This window comes from Fopius arisanus, unplaced genomic scaffold, assembly GCF_000806365.1.
Source record: "Fopius arisanus strain USDA-PBARC FA_bdor unplaced genomic scaffold, ASM80636v1 scaffold00061, whole genome shotgun sequence".
Taxonomy (NCBI): domain Eukaryota; kingdom Metazoa; phylum Arthropoda; class Insecta; order Hymenoptera; family Braconidae; genus Fopius; species Fopius arisanus.
Window position 1 is genome coordinate 742670 of NW_011887800.1, and position 1615 is coordinate 744284.

The following is a 1615-nucleotide window of genomic DNA, read 5'->3' on the forward strand; positions in this document are numbered from 1 at the left end:
AAAGTGTATTTTTATCATAGAAAAATTTTTGGTTACAACTTTTCTTCTTCTCTCTGAACTTTTCAGCAATTTATTCTTTTAAATAATTGAATTTTTTATAACAAATAAGATTAAATTTTATAAAAATTTAGGTGGAGCGTATACACACATGACTTTTTACATCAGTTGAGTAAAATTTAATAACTGGAAGATTCTAGGGATTTCTACATTTGTTGAATGTTCTATTGTTGATATTATCTCATTTTTCGCTTTTATAATTATTCAATCATTCACGAGTTGTTGTAGTCGTGTCTATTTTTCTAAATTTTTGGTAAAGTTTTGAGAATTTTCAAGAAATTTGGTGATGAAACGTGTATCAACATTCAACTGATCGTTTCGCATCGATAATCACCGTCTATTACAACGTTACTTGAATTTCAACCGCGTCTTAATTCATCTCGACTTCTTACAATTTTGTATATCAACGTCTTTAATTACGATTGTATTCATTAATAATTACAATCAACTCGCTTCTATTTCAATACATACCCTCTAAAAAGTGTACATTTACTTTGAACGACCATTAAGCGCGAATTGTTTTAAGACTTGAGTTTTCACCAAATTAATCCAGCCTTCACGACTCATACTTCCTATTTTCCGACGCCCGACCACCCAAATCCACGTTCCTCAACAAACATTGAACATTGGATAATAATTAAATAATATATTTTGCCACGTTAATTTTATTAACGGTTTCGCAGGAGTCTGTAAAAAAATTGAAAAATGAGAAAATGGCAATTACTCTTCAAATAACTCCAAAATGTAATTATTCCACTCAATCAACTCGACTCTTTCTTACTTATAAACTGTAGTGGTTACATTTAATTCAGTAGTTTATTAAAAGGCTAAAAATTACGTGTCTACATCAGAGTTCTACTTCAATCTCAATGTCCTCGTCATCTCCACATGATTGCAGCGTCTCTGAACATTTTTTTGAGTCATGTTTTAACATTTTCTTCGGTATATCCTGATCTGTTGATTTATATTCCGAATTCAATAGATGTCCGTGCTCTCTGGTATGACGCCACTTCATACGTCTATTTTGAAACCACACTTTCACCTAAAATTAGTTTAATTATTAATTAATATGACGACTTGCTACAACAACCATACGCACCACAAAAACTATTTCCATTAATTTTTTTTCATCGACCTTCACTATTAATAAAATATGATATTCAACTGAGAAAATTAAATTAAATTGCGTGTGAATATCACAACGATAAAAATCCAAGTTTAAACAAATGATATTTGTGGTGGAACAATTTAAATTACTTGCTCACCCCATTAACTGATAAATATCAACTACTTCCACTACATTTCAACATCACCCCATCTCCTCTTTTCTTATCAATTTTCGCTTTACCATTTGCATTTATCTCTTCCAATAAAAACAGTGTGTATAATCAATAATAAAAAATTCTTTGTTTGTAAAATTTTTTAAATGTTAAAAATTGCAGAAATTGAATGTAAATATTTAAAAGACAATTCATTTTACGTCGCGCTAGATCCTAATTTCCTAAAACAGATTCGAATCCATGCAAGTGATCTTCATAATTATTTTCAATTACAATCG

The 1615-nt window shown here is 29.7% G+C and overlaps 1 protein-coding gene across 1 annotated transcript in view; it reads right to left on the reverse strand.

The window, feature by feature from the left end:
* Nucleotides 1-904: 904 nt before the first annotated feature.
* LOC105268832 (uncharacterized) overlaps nucleotides 905-1615 on the reverse strand; it is a 6679-nt gene continuing 5968 nt past the window's right edge. Inside the window, exon 3 of the mRNA XM_011308679.1 lies at nucleotides 905-1099. Coding sequence (XP_011306981.1) covers nucleotides 905-1099 — 195 coding nt within the window. The remainder of the gene's footprint in view (nucleotides 1100-1615) is intronic.